The sequence below is a fragment of the Toxorhynchites rutilus genome, chromosome 2 (assembly GCF_029784135.1).
Source record: "Toxorhynchites rutilus septentrionalis strain SRP chromosome 2, ASM2978413v1, whole genome shotgun sequence".
Classification (NCBI taxonomy): domain Eukaryota; kingdom Metazoa; phylum Arthropoda; class Insecta; order Diptera; family Culicidae; genus Toxorhynchites; species Toxorhynchites rutilus.
Window position 1 is genome coordinate 146,136,305 of NC_073745.1, and position 25,293 is coordinate 146,161,597.

Consider the following 25,293-nt stretch of genomic DNA (forward strand, 5'->3'; position numbering starts at 1 on the left):
TTCAGATTCAACTTCAAACAAATGATCTCTAAATCAACGATAGTCCTACGTCACCCTTGCGGTTATACCATAGATATAACCCACTTCCTGTTTTTTCTCTCTGGGTTTGAATCGATTAATCGACGTAAATTATTCGTTCGCTTCGATTATTGGTTGTGCAGTATTCGTTCGATTAATAATCGATTTCTGTAGGAAGTATTCGATTAATCGAACGATTATCGGGGATCACTAGCGACACTGAGTGCGAAATAAAAAAAACGTTTTGACAGCAGTTAGTGTGGCACTGGGGTTGAAACTGAACAAAAACGAATTCGCTATTAGATTCCTCAATAACGACTTATATGAAATGCCCAAACATTCCCCCAGTATACTGCTACACCGCTGGGTTCCAGCGAAACACAATGGGTAGGCGCAATTAGCAGTCGGCGATCCCTTGTTTGAGAAAGGTCGTCAATTTGACAGTGAGGGTGTCAAACGAGATGGCGTTTAGAGAAAGTCTTATTAGATTTAACAGAAGAGGAAGAAGAGGCAGCAGCAGGCTGGAAAAATAATATTACTTATCGCGTTTTTGAACTCTGTAATTCGTTCCGCTGGATTAAAGGCTGTTGAAATTTTTCTCAAGGACGTTCCATCATCGGAGAAGTGGTGGAAAACGTAGGTTTCACCTGGTAATTATTCTCTGTAGGTTCCAGATGCGTGCTGACATTGCTGTCGTAATTACAATTACGGCAAGATTGTGAAGCTTTTTTTTTCTTTCTGTGTGAATACCAGAGGAAAAGGATTTTTCGTTTCAGCGAGCAAGGTCCTATTTCAACTGGGTTTCACCTGTGCCGCACCTGTCAATCTTAATTGAATATAATTATTTACTGCCTTGAAGAGAATACTCTTCCTCAAACTGTGTTGAGTTGTGAATAGCAATGGTTTTGAGGGATATATATTTCCTGACTAGTGAATGTGGAAAACAAATGTTTGAATTCGTATTTCACGAGTAGATACTTCTACATATACAGTGTGCAGGGTGGGTTATAGTGTCATTACAAGGTCTTCATTTATTGTGCATGGAATGAAGAATTTTCTTGTTGGAATTCGACCCAGAATGATTCATGCGAAGAGAAGAACGATACTCTCTCGTTTTTGTTTGTTTTCAATACTGTCCGCATGAGACAATTTCCTCAGCGAATTCAAGCAATAACATACGATGAATCCACGTGAAATACTAACTATTGACTGCCGAAATTTTGTCCCACATCCATTTACAGTCTATGGCAAAATTGAGTGTACAAATGCTACTTGACGATACTTTCCATTTATTTGGGATAAAATATTTTGAATACATTGATTTTTTTTATCCATATTTATTACGCACCCATTTGCCTAGCTGTACGTGCAATAAAAATCCGAGAAAAGCCTCCTGCTTATTGTTTATTCCTAAAAATTGAAAATAATCTATTCTAGGCATCGCAAAATTGTTTGTACACCTTAAATTTCTCTGAACAAATTAGTCTTGTAAGTTTCTATGTTTCTATGCGAATAAGCGTTCGTGTAATTGTTTGAACATTGCGAAAGAACCCTTAAACAAACATTCCTCATTGACTACCGAAATGGCCGGCATCATTGGGAGATCTGTCTGCGCAGACACTGTCCGGAGAGCAGCATACAATCTGAGAGGTCGTGCTGGCCGTGAAAAATATTACATCTCAAAGGTGAATATAAAAAAACCACTACAGTTTGCTAAGGCATATGTTAACAAACCTTAGGAGTTCTGGAATAAGGTCTTTTATACGGATGAGCCGAAAACCAATATCTTTGAATCAAATGGAAGACAGATGGCGTGGAGGAAACCTGAATCGGTGCTTCAGATTCAGCATTTGGTTATCACAGTAAAACACGGCGGCGGTAGTCAGATGATGTATGGTACATTGGCGGTTTCTGGAACCATGGTGTTTATCGATTCGGCGATGGACAAGATGGCTTAATTGATCTTCCTGAAACATAACCTGTAGGCTCCCGTTCAGAAATTCGGTCTCCCTCGTCATTACTACTTTGAACAGAATAATGACCCGAAGTAAACTGACTTCGTGATTCTGGAATGCCGAACTTGAACACTATTGAGTATATATGGTGGGAAATCAAGAATCATCCATCCATCAAAATCAAGGGAACGAAGCGGAACTCAAAACGACGATTACGGAGATCTGGGAGGTACTTCCGTCTACAGTGACCAAAAATCTCGCCTTGGTGCTTGCAAGAAGTGCTGGACGCCAAAGGGGGGGCCATACCAAATACTAGGGGATTGATTTTTGTTATCTATTAACATTTCTGAACTGATTTCAATTTTCGTTTAACGAAAAACTTGAACTGTACACTCAATTTTGCAACGTGCTTATTAGAGATTTTTTGTTTGTATTTGAAACATGAAGTAGAAATGTGATCATTTTATTTTTTTTCTTATCACTACATGAGAGTCAAATGGATCGATTTTACGATGAATATAAGTCGCATTTAATTATTTATTTTTAACCCCGAAAAACTCAACAATAACAAACCAGCACGAGTTGTATACTCATTTTTCCGATTGACTGTAGCTTGCTATCAACTAAAAAAACCAAATGTGCTTCATAGATAAGAACTTGGCACACGTTGTTATCGTACGGTTCAACTCTGTTTAACTCAGTTTTTACTGTCACTAACACTAACAGCAGCTTTGGAATCAGTTTATCAATATGATTTTTTCCAGATGAAAACCATGTCGGAAGCTAAATTTTCATTACACTTTCAGTTGACATTCTGCCGGAATAGTAAAAGTCCCTATCGTAGCGAAAATGAGTCGAAAAAATGAAACTGAGCGCCAGAAGCAGATTCAAGAAAAATGCCAGATGCTGTTGACGAAAATGCTGCGCGATGATGACAATAAGTATTGCGTGGACTGCGACGCGAAAGGACCTCGTTGGGCCTCTTGGAATTTGGGAATTTTCCTCTGCATACGATGCGCTGGGATACATCGAAATCTTGGGGTGCACATTTCGAGGGTCAAATCCGTCAACCTAGATAGTTGGACGCCGGAGCAAGTGGTAATTGATCTGAATGATCTGGAATGATATGAATTGAGAAAGCGTTTACATTTCATTTTTCAGGTGTCCTTAGAACAAATGGGCAACTCGCGGGCTAGAGCCGTATACGAGGCAATGGTCCCGGATGGATTTCGTCGTCCACAGACTGATTCCGCGCTGGAAAGTTTTATTCGAGCGAAATATGAACACAAGAAATATCAAGCTCGTGAGTGGGTTCCACCTCCGCCACCCAAGGTGGACTGGGACAAGGAGATTGACGAAGAAATCGAGCGTCAGAAGCGAAAGAAAAAGGCGGCATCCGGTGGAGGAACAATTTCGATTGGAACGCCTGCCGCTGCTATAAACTCTGGTTACACAGATAAAAAGACTGGATCTGGCTCGAGTTCGAGCGCGGCTGCAGTTCCTCTGCCGAAGCTCAAGGCACCGACCAGTAGCACTAAGACTTCTAATAGAAATTCGACTGAACCGTCTGCGGTGTCTGCGGCACCTACTAATAGCAGCAGTATTGGGTCGGGGACTTCAGATTTGTTGGGGTTATCTCTGGGGGTAGACACAATGCCAACTAAAACAAACGGAGAGGGAGGACATTCGCTAGACATTCTGTCCAGTGGGACAGAGTTGCCGAGTGAGAAAATAGCCGGTGCTAGTGATCAATCCAGTTTAGCTAAAGAAGAGGCGGACTTCTTCAATCAAGCTCCTGGTAAAACAAATGAAGGGCAAGGAAAGCTTACGAAGGATAAAATTTTGGCGCTGTATGGTTCAGCGCCTGTACCGGTAGCAAACAATAGCTTCAATGCCAATATCGGTGGCTTTGGCAGTTTCAATAGCTATCAGCCTCCCATGTATCCTCCGACAGCAAGCGCAACGACTGCGGCATATCAGATGAACAACGGCCAATCCGCTGCTGGTGCATTCGGTGCTTTCCAGGCATTTCCGGCTAATGGTCAATTTATGGGGCCAGTAGCAGCATCGGCCAATTCTCAAGCGCCCGCTCTACTTTACAACAATGGTGCGTTCCAAACACCACCTCAGCCCCAAAACGCCTTCGGTGCGATCCAGTTCCCGAACCTTCTCCCAAACCAACAACAACAACAGTTCGTGGCAGGAGCAACGACGATCACTAGCTTTGCAAATTTTCCCCCGCAGCCTCAGACACAACCCGAAAAGTTAAGCAATCAATTTGGTAATATGAACATTAGAGACGTGTGGCAATAATTTTATTTCTAAGGTGTTCGTCTACTGACTATATCATTATTACTTATACTAAACCAACACATAGATATACTCCTTAAAAGCGTACTAGTGAAATGAATCAAACGGGAACCATCTTTTACTTAGCCGAGGAAAAACCGACCCTATCTTGATTGTGGGGGCAAAAAAGGGGATATATTTACTTATATATTTTCTTACTTAAAATGATGCATGTAAGGGAGGCGACAGAAACACACAGGAAATAAACCATAACGAACCTATAGACTTAAACTTAACGGATGAACATAGCTAGATCATAAATATTGTATAGGAAGATAAGCGGTAATTGTGAAGGAACAAACATGCGGCTAAATGTTCACAAAACACATCTGTATTTTTTTTATTCGTATCATATAGAAATCGAGTCAACATACGTTCCATGGTTCAATTTTGTGCCGTTCGTTTTTCCTCTTGTCAAAAACAAAATTGTTTTCCGACCATACTTTGAATGGGTTCGTTTGCTAGGCGCGACTTTGATTGGAGTATCACATTGTTGGTAAAATGCGGGATTACGCATTCAACGTTCCGCTTTCCGCTCCCCCAGAATAAACACAGACGCAATAGGTATTCAACTGATTTTGGTATATATATAGCTAAAAGGAGGAAGCAAGGAGATACGGAATAATTTGAACGTTTATAGATAAAATAAGATTCAATTCTGATTTAAGAAATTCGTTATGATGAAGAGTTTATATTAATGAATGAATGTAACTACAAAGATAACATAAAAGTGGTGTAAAAAATGAATAAAATGAATGGTAAATAAATAGGATTGAACTGTAAAATGTATATTTCGTTCCATATGTAAAATATTCGACCTCTTTCGAGAAAAACAGACACATGCAATGATTTATACAATGAAATATAGTTAAATTCAAATTTCCTGAACTAGTTTTTTTATATTTATGCAACAAAGCAGTTCCAATCTACAAAAAACGTGTGAAATGTTCTCGATATTACGGACCTGATCACGAACGTCATTTCACAGGGAAAACAAAATGATTTGTATGCAAGGTTATATGCACTTTACTTCCGTTTTCACCGTGAAGAGATGTTCGTAATCAGGTCCTGCGCCTTATTTTGTGATTCGAGTCGAACAGATTTTTTTTTTCACCAAGCAGGTCGGTGTATCTGTTATAATTTTTCGAGCTGTTTGGTTTGCCGCCTGGAAGAGAAAGAGTGAGAGGAGATGGAGCTGCTTTATCGTTTCAGAGAATCGCGGAAATTCTTCAAGAAGCTAAATGCGTCGCACAAAGGCTTTGTGCCGCGGGCCGAAATGTGCAGGAACAAAAGAGGGATCTTGTAGAGGCAGCACTACGATGTACACCTGAACAGCACGCAGACATGAGACCAAGACGACGTTGCAGTGAACAACGATGAATTACCTCCCCCGACGATGGGTGAAGTTAAGGAGGTCATTAATCAGCTAAATAACCATAAAGCAGCTGGTAAGGATGGCCTCGTAGCGGAGCTCTTCAAGGTGTCAAAACGGCAAGCGGTATTAGCGCTAAAAAGGTACATTTGTTCCGTCTTTTTTGTTCTCACTGATTTATCAGATTCGACTAAACATAACAGTGTTACCATGAAGAAGGAAACATCTAATCATGCCATTCAGTACACAAATGGAAAGTGTATTCAACTTGGTATCCCTGACAATTTTGAAGCTACTTACTTCTACTACTTGGAAAAGGTCCTTGGATGTCCTTACGTGACGAGCAAACCACTCAGTTTAATATCGTGCTAATTCCGCTTTATCGATTTGGAATTTGGCGGACTCAATATATTCTGCTTTGATTGCATATCCATCAATCGCTAGGTTATTCCACACATCAGCTAACGATTCCCCTGCATACTAGAAATGTTTTGTTTTCAGTTCCGGGTTCCTTATTTCGAGTTTTTTTTATCCAAGTGAGGATCATGAGGAAATATGAAACCTCCCGAGAAAGGAGGACAATCCGGTTCTCAATTCAATTAGAAGCTCTGCGTGCTGGAGCATTTGTAGCCAGTAATATTGCATTAAGATTCAATTGATTATAATGATAAATCGAAAATATCTATGATCTTTTTTAAAACGAAGGTTCTCGTCTGGTTTTCCATCCACATTAATTATGATTACTGGCTTAATTATTACTTGGCACCGAATAATCTCGAATTCAGGCAGCTCGATCATACTTTGAAAATCGAACCATGAGAAAATGCGTTTGAAGAACAGTGCCTTCCTGAAGCTTCATTTTGCATCCTGCGATAACAGATGGAATAAGCTTATGTTTAGCAGCCATGACAAAATCATGGTCCGATAGATGAACGCGATATTCGAGATGCAAAAGGTCCGAGTGACATCGGTACCTGCTTACTGGCTGCTGTTAAGCACATTATAACACGTGTTTTAGCATCTTGCCTCAAAAATTGAATTTTGTTCGTAACGATCATGCATTGTTTGAATTTATCCCGTAGAGCGGGGTAAGTTGGAACGCGGAACTATCTTGAGTTTAATGTGTGATTTATGAAATACTAAATTGAAAGAATTACACATAAACAAAACGTGAGATGCGGGGGAGTAGTCTGATACACGCAAAATGGACACTACATACTAATATACGAAACAATAACATTAAGTATTCTATTTTAGACGCTTTCATGCCAGAATAGAGCCACTCAAAACGACCACTAATGTGGTTTATGGGATCATTCAAATACATATTCAAATGTTACGTAACGCACTCAGAAAGGGAGGAGTAAATGCCTTATGGAAACTTGTTCAGAAATACATCCAAATAAGTCTAAACATTTTTATGCAAATGACCATTTGTTACATAGTCGGTGTTTAGTCAGACCGGATCATGTGACATTTTTATGATTTCGAGAAAAACGAACATAAAGTTTAATGATCTGTAATTTTCAAAGCATCTAATTTTTTCGTTCAATACTGTTCTCAGAAATGTTTGCTACTCTCTGGCAATACTTTGACATATGATAGTTGTAAAACACATCCAGTATCATGCCAAAAAAGGCCGTTATTTGGCTGCCTATACGCACATGTTCCACTCTGACTGAAACAAATGAAGCATTTTTTAAAGTTGGTTCACTATGACTGAACAATTTCGAAATATTTCTCACTCAATTAACAGTTGTGAGTCAAAGTGTGCGATTCTGCTATGAAAATTAGAACGAGAAGGAATGTGAGTTTGGAACGTTATTCGTTGCGTTCAGCATAATAGTCTCTGTTATCTACGGCTGGTATGAATATGATTGCAAGGCTAACATGTTAAGCATAATCTTCCCATTTTAAATCATCTTAGACAGTATTCGTCAATAGAATCGCCAAATTTGAATTCATTGTCATCGCTACAACATAAATCGCACTCTGAAACAGTACATTTTGCGATCATCCACACTGAAGACCAGCATTTTTCACTGATCCGTTCAGTCGGAGTGCACCAAGTTTATTTTTTAATATACTCAGAATGTGCACATTTTACACTAACGAGTTCATGCACATTTCGACAAGGTACCTTTTAGCTTCAAGAAAATGATTTGTTAGTTTGAGTTCGGTGCTTGGATATTGTTTAAATTCAATATACAAATGATTGTCACATGGGCCACTCTGTCTGCATATGATTCAGAGCCATTTCGCCATGGTAAATGGTAAATGGTCCGCTCTGACTGCATTCTATGAGAGATTTTCGTTGATTAATCATAACAATTTCGATCCGTTATTCCTGCTGAATGTGTTATTTTCCAAATCTGATAAATGTTGTACGTAGCTTACATAATGCTTAACCAAATGTAATCAATAATTCGAAATTTTCAATTTTGCGACTTGGTCCCCTCTGACTTAACACTGACCTCATGTTATTCAGGGAATACGGAGTCTTAAATAGTGATCCCCGATAATCGTTCGATTAATCGATTAATCGAATACTTCCTACAAAAATCGATTTTTAATCGAACGAATACTGTGCAACCAATAATCGAAGCGAACGAATAATTTGCGTCGAATCATCGATCCAAATTCAGAGAAAAAACATCGGTACGGCCTCTGCAATTTTTATTGTTTTAGAGGAGTTTTGATTATCTTGAATTTACAATATAATGGCCATATTATATATGGGGACGTTTGCTTTGTCATTCATAACTGTGTTTCATCAACTTTTTAGTTCAGAAAGTTTTTTTGGATAGCAGAAAAAAATTAAATGTGATTGAAAAAAAAGAAATTCGATGGGCAGTAAATAAGAAACTGTAGTTTTTTTTTACTTTTTTTTAACCATTTGATTCACTCTCTCCTTTTTGATACAACAGGTTAAATCAGATAAGAAAAAAAATTATAGGAGGTTGTGTCCAAGATACGACCGCATTGTTGACGTAGAACTACGCTGTTATTTTATATAAGTCGCTTGTTTATACCTTCGGATATTAGTCTATAATGTTCTGAAATTTTCGAAACAACTGCTTAGTAGATCTGCTTAGTAGAATAATCTTTGAAATGGTTTTTCATTGTAGAATCAGTTGACAATAATTGATTGATGATTCATTCTTGCCCTCGCAAAACAATAAACTAACTGATCGTATGTCGCAATTTATTTCATGTCAATGCATTAAAAATTTACCTCGAACGCTATTCCGGTGGCCTTTTTCGCAATTGACATAGACTCGGCTACAGTCGATTATATACATGTTGCACCAGCACCATTATTCCACATTCCACATAACTACATCAATATAGCTTTGGCACCGAATGGAAACAACAACAATGACAACACTTGCAAGTATCAAATATCATGCTACAAGTTATTTAGTATTGTCTCAAAGCAATCGCACCTCTAGGCATCGTTCGTACAACGTAAACCAAGCGCCAAACAAGCGTTCGCCATAGCATGCATACATAACCATACATTGGTGGCATGAAGCTACTAGGAATACCAATACTTCTCATCATTTTGCGCTATTCTCAAAAGAAACGCTTTTGTTAATATTACTGGCCTCAAAAAAAGTTGCATTACTTTCTCAGCTGTCACCCTTAGTGGAGGAATTTTTGCTACTGATAAGCGAAACCTAATCTCATACAAATCTCCAGAACGACATTTACTTTCTTGGTGACTAAACAAGCGAAATAAACTCTTTTTGTTAATATCAACAAACTCGGAAACAGTAGCAATGCTTCATTATGATCAATATTAGCGCAAATGCAATCCTAGTTGAAGGCAATTTTGCGACTGGAACGCGAACCTAAAGAAATTATAACATTCCAGTAAGACATTCAAGATGCTTGGTATCCCCCAAATATTTTTTTGGAGCATAACCTTAACGCCTGCTTCGCCATAACGTTAGTTTAATGCATTGATGCATTCTCAAAGGCACAAAAGAAGCCGTTTACATTTTCGACCGACGCGCCGGAATCGCCTACTTCGCTGTTGTTCGAAGCGGTGTCACACGCGCGAAGGCTCGGTTCAGTGCGAGCGCTTTTCACTGCACCAACATCGCGTGCATCATTAGGTGATGCTTGCCTCGAAATTTCATTGCCCCTGGCAATGCGTTTGTTTTTTGCAGGGCTCGAGCCTGCCTTCCTCTTCTTCTTGCCCATCACACACTACGCGAAGCGTTCAATGTACGACGCGGGAAAAAAAACACACGATACGAATAACGAATAACAGAACAAGCAAACGACGATATCCAAGTTGGATTACCACTGGTGGGGTCCAATCTTAGATTGAAGCGCAGCGAAAGCAAAGTGAACTGGATTGCTCAACAGTCCGATGCCGAATGAAAGTTTGCCTCAGCGAGATCCACCGTTTATTCTCAAGGCAATATTCCCCTTCATTCTTCTACTTTTCCTTTGTTCACGGCGACTTCAAATCCTACGATTTCCCCTTCATTGGTCGTCGATAAGTTACTCGTTATTGACAGCTCTGTTCGGGAAAGCACACAAATGTATGGAAAAATGAAAACGCCTAAAGTTTTGATGAATTTTAACCATTTACATACCAGGGGATTCCAATGTATAGCATATTAAACAAATCTTAGGGAATTTCCGATTCTTTTAGTATGTAAATCGCTAAAATCCGTTCGCGGCAAAAATAGTTATTAACGTTAACTTTATTTCATAAAAACGTGACCTGTTTTCTGATTTGGCACCCTTAATGAAAGACGTAGTTCTACGCAAAAAAAAAAAGAAATGAATAGCAATCGTACTTCCCAGCAAACATTAAATCGCATAACAATCGTATATATAACATCATATGCTTTAAAATTTGGTTGGCATATAATGCGCCTAACTGGCATATGCATACAAAAGTGGAGGCCATATACCCAGCAAACATTAAATCGTATAATTTTGCACGTACTAAGTCTTACAAGAAATCAGAATAAATCACAATCGTATATAATATCAACCAAAGTATGTATCGTGTATATTTGAAATCGCATAAAATGTAAAAACACGATTTTATATATCATTATCAAATTAAGTCGCAATTCGGTATAATAAACATCAATTTTATGATGCACATTGTCGTAAAATATATTTAAGCCGCATCATATGCGTATATTACGCTGATGCAGTTTGTGTGTCGTATAAGCGTATAATTTAGATCGATTCAGTACTGTAGTAAATCGTGATGCATGCTGAAGAAAATCATGAAACAGTAAATCATATTAGATCCTAATAAAGAACATATTACATCATATTGAAATGTCAATGAAATGCTGATGCACGCGAAAGTTTTAACCGCTGTTGAATTAAATTTCAGATAGCCGTGAGAGATAGCTGGTGGATGATAATCCAGACGACCGGAGTTCGAACCCACATCGGAGCAGTTTTCACCAAACATCAATCTGTGTCATTTCAAACATTCATATTCCACTCCCATTTAAGGAAACATGTTGATATATATTAATAAAAGTATAGCTAAGAGTTCGGCTCCTTTAAACCTATGTAACTGAGCCTGTAAAAATAAATGACTTAAATAAAAAAAAAATATTCCACTCCCAACATAAGTCAATCAATCAATTATTATTTCTACGAACATAAATACTCATATATAAAAATGGCGATTCGTGAGGTTATAATAAACATTTAACGAAAATATTTTGCGCCATTTGTTTTTTTCTTCTATGTCTGTAATAAATCGTATAAGAGTATGGCAAAATTCGTATTTGGGGCTTTGACAATTCATGAATATATTCATATTAGATCGCAATTCAATTCCAACATAATCGCTATTATAGCCGGTTAAAGTTGCATATTCATCATCCAAACAAATTAGGTAAGTATTCGCATGTATGTATATGGCCTCCACTTTTGCATGCATATGCCAGTTAGGCGCATTATATGCCAACTAAATTTTAGGGCATATGATGTTATATATACGCTTGTTATGCGATTTAATGTTTGCTGCCCACCCAGCAAACATTAAATCGTATAACTTTGCACATGATAAGTCACATATAATTTCGTATCAAATCACAATCGCATAAAATATCAATCAAAATATCGATCATATATATCTAAAATCGCATAAAATGCAAAAACACGATTTTCCATGTCATCGATGGATTGAGTGGTAACGTTGTCGTATCAAATCGCATATCAGTCCAAAAAGCATCGCATATCGTTATATACGGCTTTATATGCGTACAAAATATGGCATATACGTATATCGCCTCCTCTTTTGTGTGTATATGCTAGTTATCTGCATCATATATCATACAAATGTGTCTTGGTTTTTTTTTTTTATCCAGTTCATTTATTTGTAAGGCTCAATCGCATAACTTTGCGGAGCCGCTAATTCAAGGTTTGTTTATACAAAGTTTCAACTAATTTCTATGTTTAGTAGGATTCGACCGAATACTCGCGGTTTACTCGAGGTTAAAAGGGCAACATTTTTGTGGGACGGGTCAGGTTAGGGATATGGATATGAGGTATCGTTATCTCAACCGAGAGTTGCCGCACGCACTGTAGCATTGTGCATAATGACCAGTGATAGCATCTGGTGTTCGACTATCTGTCGAGGGTGGGCGACGGTGAGATGGGGTACAAGACAAACAAACTAATAAGGAAAAATAAAAATACAAAAGCATTAAATACTTATACTAGACCGTTTCACAAACATATAGAACAACTGCATATAGCAGATGTCGCGAGTTCCCAACACGTCTCTAACAGGAACATAGGGTTGTCTTCCTTGGACCTCAAGGGCATTCAAAAGGTATTCTCTGGCTGCGTAATTATCCGTACATTGCCAAACTGCGTGATTGATGTCATCGTAACCGTTTCCACACCGACAGACATTGCTTTGAACAATATTTATTCTGTGGAGATGCACATCTAGCGAGTAGTGGTTGGACATAAGTCTACTCATTACACAAATGAAGTCACGACTTACGTCCAAACCTTTGAACCACGCTCTCGAAGAAACCTTTGGAATAATTGAATATAACCACCGCCCAAGACTTCCAGTGTCCCAATCGGTTTGCCAACTCAAGAGGGAACTCTGACGCAGTAATTGGAAAAATTCATCGTATGAAATCTGTCTATCAAACAATTCGCCTTCCTGGGCACCCACCTTTGCGAGAGTGTCCGCCTTCTCATTGCCAGGAATTGAGCAATGAGAGGGGACCCAAACAAAGGTTAACTTATAAGATCTTTCGATCAGTGCACTCATCTGCTGTCTCACTTTTGTGAAGAAATAAGATGGGTGCCTACTAGTTTTCATCGACTGGAGAGCCTCAAGCGAACTGAGACTATCCGAGAAAATGAAGTAATGGTCTGCAGGCTTGTTGGAGATCATCCCCAATGCGAAGTCGATTGCTGCCAGCTCAGCAACATAAACGGAACAAGGTTCCTGCAGTTTACGGAAGGCGCTTGAATTTTCATTGAAAACACCGAAGCCAGTGGATCCATTGAGGCGAGACCCATCAGTGAAGTATCTTTTCATGCAATTGACTTTTTGGTACTTTCGGTTAAAAATACGGGGAATGAAAGTTGGTCGAAGCTGATCTGAAATCCCAAGTAATGCTTGTTTCAGCGACAGATCGTATTCAATTGAGGAACTGCTGATGGTGAAGTGAGCACGGTCTGGAGTAAACGATGGAAGACAAATATCTGATGAAATATAGTGATGATAAATTCTCATAAACCGAGATTGTATATTTAGATGAAGCATTTTTTCAAAGTTTTCAATCACAAGTGTGTTCGTGACACCGCATTTCACCAGTATTCTGAGAGAAAGTTCCCAGAATCGGTTCTGTAGAGGAGTTACTCCTGCCAGAACCTCGAGACTCATGTTATGCGTTGAGTGCATACAACCGAGAGCTATACGCAGACAATCATATTGAATTCGTTCCAATTTTAGAAGGTGACTTTTAGCTGCTGAGAGAAAGCAGAAAGAGCTATACTCCAGAATAGATAGAATAGTTGTTTTATAAAGCGTTATGAGATCTCCCGGATGAGCTCCCCACCACGTGCCGCAAATCGAGCGGAGAAAGTTGACTCTTTTTTGACATTTTTGCTTCAAATACGTAATGTGGGTATTCCAAGTGCATTTTGAATCAAACCAGACACCAAGGTACTTGAAGGTCAATGATTGGGTAATGTTTCTGCCCAATAGCTTAAGTTGATAGCAAATTATTTGTCTCGATCCATTGATCGAGTCTTCGAAGGATCATTTTCTCCAGCAATTTTCTAATGCACGAGAGCATAGCAATCGGACGGTATGAGTTATGGTCAGACGCTGGTTTGCCAGGCTTTTGAATTGCTATCACTTTGACCTGTCTCCATTCGGGTGGCACAATATTGTTTTCTAGTAGGGTATTGAATAAGTCTAGCAAGCGTCTTTTCGCGATATCGGGAAGATTTTTTAGAAGAACGAATTTAATCATATCGCTTCCGGGTGAAGAGTTGTTCGATGAAAGAAGAGCCATAGAAAATTCCAGCATTGAGAATGGTCTGTCCAGAGGTCCACCGCTCGGAGACGTTTCTCGAAGAATATGTTGGGCTGGAACTGAGTCTGGACAGACCTTTTTAGCGAAATCGAATATCCATCGGTTGGAGTATTCTTCACTCTCGTTGGCAGATGAGCGGTTACGCATGTTGCGAGCTACCCTCCACAAGGTGCGTATTGAGGTTTCACGAGAAAGACCTTCGATGAAATTGCGCCAGTAACCGCGTTTTTTTGCTTTAACTAATTGTTTCAGCTGTTTTTCAAGCTTTGAATATTCCTCGAAGTGTGTGGATGTTCCATGTCTGCGAAAAGCTTTGAAAGCATCAGATTTTTTCAAATACAATTTTGTGCATTCATCGTCCCAGCCAGGAGTGGCTGGTTTTCTTTTAAATGAAGCACTTGGAACTTTTCTTTTTTGTGCTTCCAGTGAGCTTTTATACAATAAATCGACGAAGAATCGATATTCTTCCAATGGTGGAAGTATATCTATTGATTCGACACCGATTGTTACCGCCGTTGCAAATTTTTGCCAGTCGATGTTCCTTGTTAGATCAAATGGAACTCGAGATGGTTCAGTGGATTGCGGGCTACACTTGATTGATATATTGATTGGCAAGTGATCGCTACCATGGGGATCATTGATGACCTTCCACTGACAATCTAATGATAGCGAGTTTGGGCACAAAGATAGATCGAGTCGGCTTTCCCGAGCCGGAGGTTTTGCAATTCGTGTCACTTCACCAGTGCACTATGGTCCAGGAGATGCATTTAAGTGGAAATTAGCATCTAGAGCTCGACAGTGATTCTCTAGACAAAAACTGTCTTCGGCAAAGTTATTACATATAATAGAGCGCTCATTTTTATGTTATCAAAAATAGGGTGACCAAAATTTACGATGAAACAAAAAACCTAACTTTCTTATCTTTATAGATAGAGGTAAACATAGTTCGGCAATATTGTAGCTCTGATTATTTTAAGTAACTTCGTGGAACAATATTTCTTTCTATCTCTTCAAATAACTGATATAACGCTTTTTCTCTAGGTTGAGTTAGGGTTACCATGAAGAAAAAGGTTCTTTTGCTCTAGCTTTTATATGTAAAATCCTACATCAAAACTGTCTTCGAATGACTTTAAGAGCTTTCCAATCCACGCATTCTACGGTGCATAACTTGTATGTATCTTAATGCTTCTCAAAGTTATTGATGTTTTTTCCCCGAAAATACGACCTTTTCATTTGCTTATCGTTCTTTTTGGGGCAAACATAATAAAAAATTATTGATAGCATTTTAAAGAGCACATTTGACTCTACATAAGGTGAAACTTTCAAAAGCGTGTTATTTTTTGTATTTGAGTAAATTAAATTTGAAATTATGAGTTTTTGCATATAAATCAACAAGTTGCAATTTTTAAATGCATATAGTAAGCGTAGACTTTAAAGCAGCATCACTTCAGTTCAGTCTTATAGCCACTCAACATGGAGGTTCAAAGAAGACACATTGTTGATTTCCTTTTTCGGTGGACGAAATATAGAAGACGTTATACAATTATTACGAGAAAAATTTCTGACTATTTTCTTTTTCTACAATAAAATATATTTATTGTATAAAAAGAAAAGCGGGGACCGACAAATTATCAAATGCTTCCTGAATAGAAACCGTATGAAGAACAACTCGGGGCTCGACGTGTTATTTTTTAGTAATTTATTGACATATTTTACTGGCGATAAGTTGATTGATGACATTATTTTACCAAACTTTTGTTGTTCCTATTGTTTTATTCAATTTATTTTTATAATCTTCCGTATGTACATATTAACCTGTTTAAGTTGTTATAATGGAAATTAAATTCATAGTAATAAATAAAAATCATAAATCATACAAATAAAAAACTACAAAATCAAATGCTTAGCATTTTCCGGAATCAGAAGATCGGAATACTCTGGTGTTTGCCTATTACTAAGAGATAATACTGGATCCGAAGCTGTTGCGAAGCCCAGTTCTTCAGCAGAAAATTCTTCTGTAATCTCCCGAACACGGTTACGCTACATCCTTTGGCTCAGTATTTGGCATTTCAGGCACTTTCTGGCACTCAAAACACATATATCTTGGCATTTTAATAATAATTGTATAACGTCTTCTATATTTCGTCCACCGAAAACAAAAACAAAAATGTGTCTTCTTTGAACCTCCATGTTGAGTGGCTATAAGACTGAACTGAAGAGATGCTGCTTTAAAGTTTACGCTTACTATATGCATTTAAAAATTGCAACTTGTTCATTTATATGCAAAAACTCATAATTTCAAATTAAATTTACTCAAATACAAAAAATAACACGCTTTTGAAAGTTTCACCTTATGTAGAGTCAAATGTGCTCTTTAAAATGCTATCAATAATTTTTTATTATGTTTGCCCCAAAAAGAACGACAAGCAAATGAAAAGGTCGTGTTTTCGGGGGAAAAACATCAATAACTTTGAGTAGAACTAAGATACATACAAGTTATGCACCGTAAAATGCGTGGATTGGAAAGCTCTAAAAGTTATTCGAAGACAGTTTTGATGTAGAATTTTACATTTAAAAGTTAGAGCAAAAAAACCTTTTTCTTCATGGTAACCCTAACTCAACCTAGAGAAAAAGCGTTATATCGGTTATTTGAAGAGATAGAAAGAAATATTGTTCCACAAAGTTACTTAAAATAACCAGGGCTACAATATTTTCGAACTATGTTTACCTCTATCTATGAAGATAAGAAAGTTAGATTTTTCATTTCATCGACAATTTTGGTCACCCTATTTTTGATAACATAAAAATGAGCGCTCTATTATATGTAACAACTTTGTCGAAGACAGTTTTTGTCTAGAGAATCACTGTCGAGCTCTAGATGCTAATTTCCACTTAAATGCACCTCCTGGACCATAGTGCAGTGTTCAAGATAGTCAAGTTGAAATCGTCACATAAATCGTAAAAAATAGCCGCCCTAGCGTCATCATGAAGATCGCCCCACCCAGTACCATGGGAGTTCATGTCACCGAAAATTAGAACTGGGGTTGAGAGAATCGAAATTAGATTCCAAAGTTGACTACGGCTAATAGAAGTATTCGGGGGAACGTATACTGAAGCTATGCAGAGTTCTTTATTCTTTGCAGTTATTTGACAAGCGACGATTTCGACGTCTGATAGAGCTGGGAGAGGAATTTTATAGAAAGAGTAGCACTTTTTGATCCCTAAAAGTACTCCTCCATAGGAATCATCTCTATCCAGGCGAATAATATTAAAATCGTGGAAGTTGAGTTCTGTGTCAGAAGAAAGCCATGTTTCGGAAAGAGCGAATATATCACAATCATAATTTTGAAGTAAAAATTTGAACGAGTTTAGTTTAGGCACTAGACTACGGCAGTTCCATTGTAGCACATTGATCATATCTTCTACTACGTTAGATGAATTATCTATCGAAAGATATGATTGATGCAAGGAGGGGCCATGAAGCAGTCAATTGCTTAAGATAAGACTTTAAAGATGGAAGCAAGGCAGAAATAAGGCTTCTGAGGGGGTCTTGAATTTTGAACGTGTTTAGTATGAAGTCCACAATGTCCGAAAAAGCTATCAATCCTCGATTAGACGCGAATTTTCTACGAGAAGATCGGGGAGCAGCGTTTTTATTTCTCTCTTCTCTGGGTAATGACGTAAAATCCTTGCTGCAACCAGGAACTGGCTGAGAAGGGGCCTTCGGATTCGTTTTTTTGCTACTATTACCCTTGGAATTAGACAATCTTCCGAGGGTCATTTTAGCTTTCTTACGGTGCACCATTGGTGAAGAGAGCTTTCTTTTTGATGATTCATCCTTTATTGAAGATTCTGGTGCAGCTGAAGTATGACCCTCATCAGAATCAGAATCCGATTCTTGAGATGACAAAACCGAAAATTGGTTTTCATTTTGAGCGGCTGATGCGGTCTTTAGCATTTCAGCATAAGTCCGCTTGGAGCGTCCAGCGATAGAACGCTTCACTTTATCGGAGTGCTGTTTGTACCTTGGGCACTCTTGTAGAGGGTGAGGATTCTCGCCACAGTGAATACATTTTTCCACTGTTTGAGTGCAAGAGTCCTCACTATGTTTATCGCCACATTTGCCGCAACGAAATTTGTTGCCGCAGTGGCTAACCGAGTGTCCCAACTTTTTACATTTGGTACAATTATAAACCCGTGGTACAAACAGGCGCACTGGGAAAAAAACATTTTCTACTTTCACATAGTTTGGGAGAACAGAACCTGCGAAAGTAACTCGAAAAGAGTGCGAGGGCTTATAAACTTATTTATTTTCTTCCAAAGATGCTGAATGCAGATTTCTAACATCCAGGATCTTTACAAGATCTCCAATCATCGAGTTTTTGAAGGAACCCGACGCTTTTTTTAGTTCATCGACACTCAGACTCGCGTCGGTTACTACGCCTTATATCTCCACTTCTCGAGAAGGGATGTAGATGTGATACTCCCTGTTAAAAACTTCGTGGTCAACAATCTTGTTGGCACATCTAAAGTCGGTGCTTCTACACGCAGTTTGTCCGGTCTCTCTTTATGTATCGAGACGCCCTTATAATTACGCAGCAAATCTCTTGTAATATCAAGAGTTCTCAAAGCATTTTCCTTGGGCCGAAAGAAAACAACCCATGGTGCCTTCGAGGACTGTTGATAATAACGCGTCCGCGCAACATTGGCATCAGCAGATGTCATAACGGTTGCGCAGACGGTGCGCAACCGCCTATGAAAACGAAAAAAAAAAACTCGCACGCACACACACAACTCACACGCACACACTCGCGCAAAAACTCAACTTAAAACTAACTTAGACTAAAAACTAACTTAAACTAAAAACTAGCTCAAATCAAAAATCTTCTTGAAAAAAAAAACAATAATTTCGTAAAAAAAAAATATATATATAAATAAATAAAAACTCAATAAAAAAATTTAGTCTGATGAGTTCGAACAACTTGAACAACCCTATTCAGGGAGCTATACAACGCTGCACGCTACGGTATAAGCACAATAGCGAGACGGCAAAAACTATTCTATTGTACTTCTCTGTTTGATGTTTGGTGAAGATACAAATGTGACGCTCAATGGAACCAATTCACAGAACACCGGTCCAGCGTCGCTGGAGAGGTGCTGCTTCCTCGCTGTTCCTGATGCGTTGGCACTTAACTTGTCACCAATGGGCGAAAGAAAAAAAACAACAACCAAAAATCACTTTGGCGGAGGGGGAAAAAAAACTTTCCAGCTTCGATATTGTAGCGGAGGACGGACAATGTGTGTCCGTCTCTTGCAAATAATCGACGAGGAATCATGTGTCTCGGTTGTATGTATATCGCCTCCAATTATAGCTATTCATACGACTTAATGTTTGCTGGGTAGGCTTAGACCTATCAACTTTTTATTTTTTTGCAGACTTTTTGGATATAACAATATTTAACAGGTTTTTGAAAAATGAGAGGCTCTTTTCATCAGATTAAAGATATTTTACTCACCGTACGACATAAAAAGTTTTTATATTTAGTTTTTATCAATACACATGACGTTAGTTCTATTTTTTGAGTCATTCATTAACATTTTGCCGTCCGGCGTAACCACAGTGGTTACGTGCTCAAAATAGGTCGCACCGCAGAGATGTCGTGAGAATAGTATCGCTCAGTGGCCAACGACAGTACTTCAGTATCTTTTGCATTCTGTTGGTGTTTTGTTCAGTAACAATAACTTGCACACGTCAAGGTTTTTTTTATGATTTCATAATTACCTTTGTCCTGACATCATTGCACATAAAAGAGACGATACGATTCTTCAGGATTAATGAAAAATTGCATTCATTTACTACAATACTATACATTTACTATATTATAATTCGAAATTTCATGACAGTGAGGGAACAGAGTCGAGAGCCTATGAGAACTATCGAAGAGATTGTAATTTTCTGATAATGTCAAGAACGGCCGGCGACAAACCAAATAAGCCGAATTAGCGCTGCCGGCGCCAAGCGAATCATTTTTTAGCAAACGTGCGGATGGCAACATGTGCGTCGCTAATTTACTCAAAAATTACTCTCCTAGACGGGTATCTTTTGAGCAAACGACAATGAGTTAATTCTCAAAGCCCTAACTGAACATCTTTGAGTAATATTAAGATTGACTGCATCCAAGCGATAACGGAGACCGTTTCATCTTAGTCCTTAAGCATCCCTTCAACCTCGTACTGTTAGCCTATATCTATCTATACAAATAAAAATGGAGGCCAAATCTGTTCGTAAGCGGAAAACCCGAAGAAGGGATGGTCCGATTTTAGCCTTCTCTATTTATTTGTATTTATCTCTCCCGGAGCTCAATATAGTGGAGAGCAAAATCGGAAAATTTCCGAAAAACTCTAAAGGAATGTCGGAAAATTCGGAAAATTGAATTCTCATATGACCGAAAATTACATCGTGATAAACGTTGTTAGCCCATTCGATATTTGCGCTTGCGAAGTTGATTTTTGTTCGAAAGTGGAAATGGTTTTTTCAGGCAAAACAACGCATTCCTATATCTTCTATCTATCTATCTATATAAATAAAAATGGAAGGTCAAATGTGTTGCTAATCGCAAAATCCGATTAAGGAAAGGTCCCTTTTGAGCCGTCTTCATTTTGTTGTATTCTTCCCATAGAACAATGTTATGATGAGAAAAAGTTTAGGAATTCGTTCTAAAAAATTCATATCAAAACAATAATTTTGGGCGGGATGAAGTTCGTCGGGTCAGCTAGTATATATACAACCATTCCATGCCAAACCGATAAAGTGGTTCTCAATGGGAAAAATGATTTTTCGGACCATTGGTTATCTTTGAAAAATCATAACTCAAAAATGAAAAAAAATAGTATTTCTGAAATCGAGATATGTCAGTAAAACATCCTCAGCTTTCTAGAAAAATATAAAAATATAGCACCATCTAGTCCAAAGCCATGAAAACAATAAAAAAACAACTACAATCGATGATTACGAAAATAAGATCTATTTTTTTTTTGCAAGTTCAATATTTTTTAATAAAGAGCTAATTTGCTTCAATTAGATATGTCGATAACCTAAATCGGTTCAGTGGTTCTAAAGTTATGAATTTTTGAAAAAAGTCAGTTTTGGGAAAAAGTGGAAAAAAATGATTTTTTGGACCACACTATAATAGAAATGGTCACCCTGACGAAAAAATTAAAAACTACGGGTCTAATGTTTTGCGATAAAGAACAAAACTACCACTTTTCATCGAAATCTGAGAACCACTATATCGGTTTGGCAAGGAATGGCTGTATATATGCAAAATACACATAAACAAAATATACAATAATATACAAAAAACAATCTTACGTGCATCGCGATGTACAAAGTATTAATCAAGGAAAGTGAAGTGGAAGGTAAAACGTAAATGCCGTTCGGACGTATCCCGTAAGGGCGATTACACATTAAGGTAATATTATATTATCAGGCACGTAGCGTAACCGGCACGGCACGTTTCATGCAAGTCGAATATTATTACGTGTGTTTCAAATGTGTATGCGTATATATAGCGGAACGGCTCCGGACATACACAGCACGTTTCAGACAAATGCATGAAGGAATTCTCGAAAAGAATAATTTGCCGGTGCCGGGCACGAACTACACGGGCGAGTAGCACCATACATACAAATCAAACGTCGAAGTTCGTGGTATGGGTGTGTTCGTCGCTCTTCGGTACGACATCGGTTCAATCATCAGTAGCATTTCTCCGCTCCGTCTGCACTGCCGGCCCCTACAGAGAAGTTGCTATGCCTGATGATATGAATACATCATGTATTTGTCTGCCGGTGTCGGTACGTGCTGTTAACGCTACGTGCTGGATAATATAAAACGGCCTTTATCCGATTTTTGCCGGACCGGTCTGAAACCCAAATGGCAAATTTCGACCGTACCAACCAAGGGATTGCTAAGATGGCCGCCTTTCTGTAGCCAGCATACAAACTTAGAAGCATAGAAATCATAACCTGAAATTAAAAATGAATTGCTCCGCACGATCCTGTAGCAGTGATTTTAATTACAAATCGACAAGAAAGCTTCCGGATGGGTATCCAAACATCGCTTGCCAAAGGAAACTATCCAACGTAATCAAATATTAACATATATGACTCCAAACAGTAAACAATACGTGAGCCCCTGAGGACGAGCCCTGTTTTATGCTGCCTACGCTCAATTTTCATTGGTTGGGATAGGGTTGCCAGAGCCCCGGTACCAACCTCTTTACGGCGCCGTGATGCAGCCGTCTACTGCGACTACAATGTCCGGCGACCGGACAAGTATTATACGCGATGAAAGTAGTATAGTGTCGACGTCTGGTGGAGACATCAGTTTGGGAAAGCAAATCATTCTCTATAAGATTATTAAACCTTAAGACAGTTTTGAGTTGTTCATTACTTATTTCATTTCTTAAAACCTGCGGTACTGATTCTTGTTTAATCATTTCTGTATAATTTTCTTGATATTTTCACTAAAACTCAATATTGTAATATAAAATCACTATCAAACATAATTATTGTTCGGGGTATTTCCTCTCTTGCAAAAAACGTGCTACTCTATTACATAAAAAACATATTTTATAAGAAAAAGTTAAATTTTATTCATAATTTTTTATTTTATATATGTGTTTACTGCACCTGAAAATCCATTATCACTATCATTTCCCAAAAGCGGAGCATGAAGCTCAACGCGAATTGACAGTTGTTTGTGATGTCTGTTAGTGTTAGTACAATTCAGGCAATTTTTCCTCTCATGCATTAGTATGTGTGGTATTGACGATTGTTTGTTTTGGAGTCAATTCAGAAGTCGCAAGTGATATGGATGCCGAAATTTTTATTTCGCTGCTATGGAACAAGTTAAGTGATGAACCTTTCTGATCAAAGCGAAGCAATGGTCACAGGCGCACGAGGGCATCATGGAGTATATTGCCATGGATTGTGTTATTAACGGTGGGTAGTGTCTTTCGACAAATTGATCGAGTTCTTAATTAACCTCTGTTTTTGTTTTGTTCACAGACAACTTCCCTTATTCGAAATCAGTATTGACCGAGATCAAGGATGTGAAACAAATTTCCAACTGGTTCATCAAGGGCAAAATTTTGAGCGACTTCATCGAGCTGAATGTGAAGGTCAGTTTTTGTTCAATTAAACACACCAAAATAGTTCTCTCTTCTAATTCTTATACAGTATTCCACACAGTTCGACCTGACCCGGAACACGATCGACGATGAGGTGTCCGCAACTCGACTCGAGGAACTCAAACCAAAACTGTCCGATCTGTGCTCGGCGATCAAGATGTTCCCCTGTCCGACACAAAAGTATCGGTTCAGATAGAGCGAAATCACCCAGTTGTTGGCATTTCTGATTCGTCATTCATCGCCCAGGATCCGTTTATTAACAGCTGTGCGTTGAAGCGAAATGCGTTCGAGAAGCTGTCCTTGCTCCAGGAGTACGTGCACCAGGAATTGCGACATATGTATGCTGAGCGCGTTTCTGGACGAAGAGATAGTGAGATAGTGTTTGAAGGAAAATTACTATGTAATTTTAATCGTAAGAATAATTACTGCAATGGTGGAATAAAATAGACAGTCTAGAATGAATGAATAAGCATATATTCTCTCGTAGGTAAATTCTAAGGATAATCACAGGAACTGAACACATATCACATATAATTAAGTACCCCCCCCCCTTGTTACGAAATGATATAATTAGTGGTTCATCAAATTGTACACTTTTCTCTAACCGTGTTTCTGAGACTGTTGAAAAAATATGTGGCAACAGAGCGTGTGAAATAAATCATGCTAGTTGTGTATGTTTGGAAATAAAAGAACTTAGCGTGTGGATAAGTACACCGCAACTGGACTAAAGTTAGTTTTTTTGAAATACTGTTTATTACAGCCATGTTTTTTATCCAGTAGGTTTTTCATGTTTATTTATCATAAGAACACCGCTTTGATGTGCGAGTAGTGTACGCGAGGCCTGGCGTACCACACCCCGGCCGAATGTACTCTCCAATGGACACAAATTTGGGAAGGCTCGTGGTTGCCGCAGCAGTTGTGGTTTCAGGATTTCCCATATGCAATCAGCTGCATGTAGCTGAAATATTTGCAATGTTTACCTGTCATTCCACTATATAAATAAATGCATGTATGTGTATGTGAATGATGTACGGTTTTGTGTAGTGCGAGGACTCTTTCACATTGTTATCCGGTTATCCGTCCAAACCCAGCGGCGCTTTTTGAAACCGGTCCAGCAGAAACCGGATAATGTGTAATCGCCCTAAATTTGAACTTATTTACATAGATGGTATCCAAACAACACTAAACATTGACTACAGTATCGCCGGCACGGTTGATTGCCGTTATGAACCAGCACAAAAAACAAAGCTGCGCCAGTGGCGGTACCACGATCGAAGCATTCCCTGAATAAATCATATCACATCAGCCAAGCCAGCTGGCGGAAGCATATGCATTAAGGTTACTAGGTTACCATTTTCAACGACAACTGTTTATTTATTATACTGCTTCAAATACCTTCGACGAAATCAAATGTAACCATACCAACGTAAGTAATAACATAAACAAATCTAAACTTTTCGTCTTGCCATTCCTCATACGTCTTTTCTAAATAGTGTAAATTACGAGCCACCTGTTAACTCCACCATCTTGGTATTAATGAATCTGTGAAAATCAACGTTAAAAGACATTTCTATAGATCCGTAACTTTTACAGATATTTCCAAATTTTTAACAGACTTTCACATATTTTACAGATATTTTTTAAAAATCATCTGGCAACTCTTCGTTCCACTTTTCATCGAATGTTTTCAAATCGCAGGAGTAAAGATTTACGTGACTGTTACTTCGTTTGTTTTTATTTCGTTCGAAGAAATATTATATCAGGGAAAGTGGACATTAAAAAAGCGTTACTCAGTGAAAGGCTGCCTTAATACCTGAGACGAGACATGACAATAGGGGGCC

The 25,293-nt window shown here is 38.4% G+C and overlaps 2 protein-coding genes across 5 annotated transcripts; both read left to right on the forward strand.

Moving 5' to 3' along the window:
• The first annotated feature begins 470 nt into the window (after positions 1-470).
• On the forward strand, positions 471-5,176 carry LOC129770479 (stromal membrane-associated protein 2). 3 transcript variants are annotated; one of them, XM_055773344.1, is made up of 3 exons: positions 471-668; positions 2,780-3,071; positions 3,135-5,176. In XM_055773344.1, the coding sequence occupies exons 2-3, from the start codon at positions 2,823-2,825 to the stop codon at positions 4,284-4,286; spliced, it is 1,401 nt and encodes a 466-aa protein (XP_055629319.1). In that variant the 5' UTR covers positions 471-668; positions 2,780-2,822; the 3' UTR covers positions 4,287-5,176. The 3 variants fall into 3 exon arrangements, with proteins under 3 accessions (XP_055629319.1, XP_055629318.1, XP_055629320.1); XM_055773343.1 differs by having other exon boundaries at positions 472-654; XM_055773345.1 differs by lacking the exon at positions 471-668 and adding an exon at positions 795-1,018.
• Positions 5,177-23,111: 17,935 nt separating this feature from the next.
• On the forward strand, positions 23,112-24,052 carry LOC129771400 (nuclear pore complex protein Nup98-Nup96-like). Of its 2 annotated transcripts, none has more exons than XM_055775003.1 (3): positions 23,112-23,264; positions 23,331-23,443; positions 23,502-24,052. In XM_055775003.1, the coding sequence occupies exons 1-3, from the start codon at positions 23,231-23,233 to the stop codon at positions 23,646-23,648; spliced, it is 294 nt and encodes a 97-aa protein (XP_055630978.1). In that variant the 5' UTR covers positions 23,112-23,230; the 3' UTR covers positions 23,649-24,052. The 2 variants fall into 2 exon arrangements, with proteins under 2 accessions (XP_055630978.1, XP_055630979.1); XM_055775004.1 differs by having other exon boundaries at positions 23,514-24,052.
• The last annotated feature ends 1,241 nt before the right edge of the window (positions 24,053-25,293 follow it).

Bases quoted from the DNA above. Each gene is read 5' to 3' on its own strand.
- LOC129771400 (XM_055775003.1), top strand. From the start codon at position 23,231: ATGGAGTATATTGCCATGGATTGTGTTATTAACG. The intron at 23,265-23,330 runs GTGGGTAGTGTC...TTTTGTTCACAG, and splicing joins CATGGATTGTGTTATTAACG to ACAACTTCCCTTATTCGAAA. The intron at 23,444-23,501 runs GTCAGTTTTTGT...ATTCTTATACAG, and splicing joins TCATCGAGCTGAATGTGAAG to TATTCCACACAGTTCGACCT.
- LOC129770479 (XM_055773344.1), top strand. From the start codon at position 2,823: ATGAGTCGAAAAAATGAAACTGAGCGCCAGAAGCAGATTCAAGAAAAA. The intron at 3,072-3,134 runs GTAATTGATCTG...TTCATTTTTCAG, and splicing joins GTTGGACGCCGGAGCAAGTG to GTGTCCTTAGAACAAATGGG.